General features: G+C 36.2%; 1 protein-coding gene across 1 annotated transcript; it reads left to right on the forward strand.

The window, feature by feature from the left end:
• The first annotated feature begins 1,089 nt into the window (after positions 1 to 1,089).
• On the forward strand, positions 1,090 to 2,836 carry LOC110905494. Its single transcript, XM_022151198.2, has 2 exons — positions 1,090 to 1,167; positions 2,592 to 2,836. The coding sequence occupies exons 1-2, from the start codon at positions 1,090 to 1,092 to the stop codon at positions 2,820 to 2,822; spliced, it is 309 nt and encodes a 102-aa protein (XP_022006890.1). The 3' UTR covers positions 2,823 to 2,836.
• Positions 2,837 to 3,146: the final 310 nt, after the last annotated feature.

Below are 3,146 nucleotides of genomic sequence, written 5' to 3' on the forward strand. Positions count from 1 at the left end.
TGAATTTTAACGAATTGTCGACTCACCTGAGCTAGTTGGACACGTACCTACCCTACCCTAAAAATGTCACCACAGGCGACACGCGGCACGCGACACGGATTCTTCCGCGACTAGCGGGAGGTGCAATTTTTGTGTATAAATAGAAGGGCCTGGCACTTGCATTCTGTTGTTCGTTCGACGTAGAAATTCCAATTCTACGCTGAGTTATAGCAAAAATACTACCAACACACACCAATCCCGAAACGCTGCTACGATTCAGGGTATTAATTCGATCGCTATTACGATTCAACATCCGATCGATTGAGACTATCCAACGTATGATTAAGTGCTGCTCAAATTGAGTTTATACTTTGTTATTCTTCGTGATTTCGACTTGAATATTTGAGTATTATCCAATTTCGGACTATGCTCTGTTATTCGTTGTTAATCCACTGAATTGTTAAGTATTGCACTTTGTTAATCGTTGTGAGGGTTTAATCTCGTGAATTGTCGTAAATGCTATATTGGTTACTTACCTAATTTCGTGTGCATTAGATTATTAGGCTTATCAGTAGGCTAAACTCTATCCCATACCCTTACAATCAAAGAAGATAAGCAAACCGAGCAAAGCAAAAGCAAAGGTGAGTTCACGAACTTTCTACAAGGCACGGCCATCCTCCAGAGGTAGGATGCCACTCCACTAATCTTCGCACACATGCCTGTAGGGCCGCGACGCGATACGGATACTAACCTTCGCACACATGTCTGGGAGACCGCGATACGGGCTAGTAAGCCAGCGAACCAACCGTGAATTCACTCAACTTTGTTGTTGACTCGTTGTTACATGCCTTGCAGGTCATTAGGTCCCTAGCTTAAGGAGCTTGCACGAGGGGGCGTGGTCGTTGTGGGAAAACTTATATTAAAACTTATGTTTTGCTTCCGCTATAAACTCAAACTATGTTTTGACACCAATTGTATTGTGTTGGTTTTTATAAATAAACTACATGTTTGTTCAATATGATTGGTGGCTATGATCCTGGGCATGTCACGCCTCCAAGGCGGGGTGGGGTTTTGGAGGGGTGTGACACACGCCACTAAGAGGTGCAAAAAATGTTACAAGATGGGGAGATAAGTGAAAATGATTTTGCGTCGTTGGAGTTTGTTACCGACCGTGCAAAGCGTTCATATGTAAGCTCTCTTCTATCATTTATTAATAACTAGTGGAATTCCTTCGAGCTTCGCGGTGGGTATTCGATTGATATCGGTTTGATTCTTTATAGTACTGACACTTGCTATAACTGTCTGAAGAGAAAACGAAAATTCTCAAAAAGACACTGATACATATTTTACATCAATCGAAACCTATAAACGAATACTGAAAGTTGTACATTCATTAAGTCAACTTTGACCTAGGAGCTATCTTTTAGAAGGCAAAACATAGCTATCTTGTCTCACGTTAAATTGCGAAAAAGTTTTAAGTTTTCAAAAGTTTATATGGAAGAACGTTAGTTATAATGGTGGATTGGTGATCTTCTAATATATTATTTATTATTAAATTCAGTGCTTTCTTAAACCATACCAAAGAGTTAATATTTAATATTAGTCTCAATCATTTTCATTTGAATAAAATTAAAAATAAGACTGTAAAAAATCAAAGCTAAGTAAGGGAATAGTTCCATATCCTTTGTGATAATATAACATATATGAATTATGGTGTCACTTTTACCGGTTGATAACTTTCACTTGATAAAATTATAGGTCGCATACTCGCAACAACTTAAAGATTTGTATGGGGACGTGGATTGCGATGATCTAGACTTGTGGCAAAGTTTGCATCCTAAGTGTAAGGGTCGCAAGATGTTCGGGATAGGATCTTCTGATCCTGATTTTCTAGTGACCGGAAAAAAATCATCTACAATTTGCGGTTCTAACGATGATGCCCGACACTCGCAAGAGGTATCATTATTTATTCTTGTTATTTAGATAGCATAAACATTTTTAAGATAGTCCATTAGTGAAGATAATAGTTTAGGCTTTAAATGGGAAGAATGAGTTTGCTGATATGGGTTTCATATGGCCGTATTGAAGGTAGCTTGTTTGTGATTGATTGAGTACATTGCGGGTTGAATAGGTTTGTTATGGGCGGGTTTGGGTCACGGGTCAGAATGGGCGATGCAGGTCAGAATGGATCGGGTCAGAATAGGTTATTTTTAAACAGGGTTAATTTGATTCGGGTTAGAACGGGTTCACGTCAATTTTGATTTGGGTCAGAAGGGTTCATTTTCAAGGTTTATTTGGTTTGTATTGGGAGTTTTTACAAAATAAGCACGAGTCGAGATGATTTTTACCACTCATGTATAAATATGTTTAATAAAAGTAAAATTGCAAGAAACATAAGGAATTGCGTATTTATATACTTTTTAATAATTTATTAAAATAATTAAGTACAAATAAATAGCAAAATTTAAATATGATATTTCATTTTTTTAACATGTATGTGTGTTTGTATTTTGTTATAAGGGATTTTTACGTTGTTAGTTAGATTTTTGTAGGGTTGTGTTGATCGACCTGATCGGGTTGATATGTGATGATTACGGTTTTATAATTTTCAGCTTCAAAAAGTTCAGGCGGAACTAGAAAGAGAGCGTGAGGCTCGACAAAACATAGAAGCCCGTTTCGAACTATTTCAACAAGAGCGTGAAAAAGAGCGGGCCGACCAAGACATATGGCGAAAAAATATGGAAGAAATGGTGAAAACATCGGAAAGAAGTAAACAAAGCTCTCGTTTTGTTAAGTATTGGAATGTTGGATTAGTTTTGAATCAAAAACTTGCTCTTAATTAGGATTTTTTTGTGTATTTTGGAACTTCTGGAATGTTTTAGAATCTTGCTTGTTGCAAATGTTTTGAAATGTTTTATAATTTTGCTTGCTGCAATTTTTTTGGAATATTATATATTTTGCTGCATTTTTATACAAAAAATGGTTTTTTAAAATTCAGAATTGTTATTTGTCACAAATCTTTGTCACAATTCTGTCGCAGAAGAGTTTTATAATTTGTAGGAATTTTGTTGCAAGAACGTTTTTAACTGTTTGTAGGAAATTTGTAGCTACATTAAAAAATATATTTTTTAGTTGTACGAAGTTTGTCGCAAACTGTTTTGATAACT

Source organism: Helianthus annuus, chromosome 14 (assembly GCF_002127325.2).
Source record: "Helianthus annuus cultivar XRQ/B chromosome 14, HanXRQr2.0-SUNRISE, whole genome shotgun sequence".
NCBI lineage: Eukaryota > Viridiplantae > Streptophyta > Magnoliopsida > Asterales > Asteraceae > Helianthus > Helianthus annuus.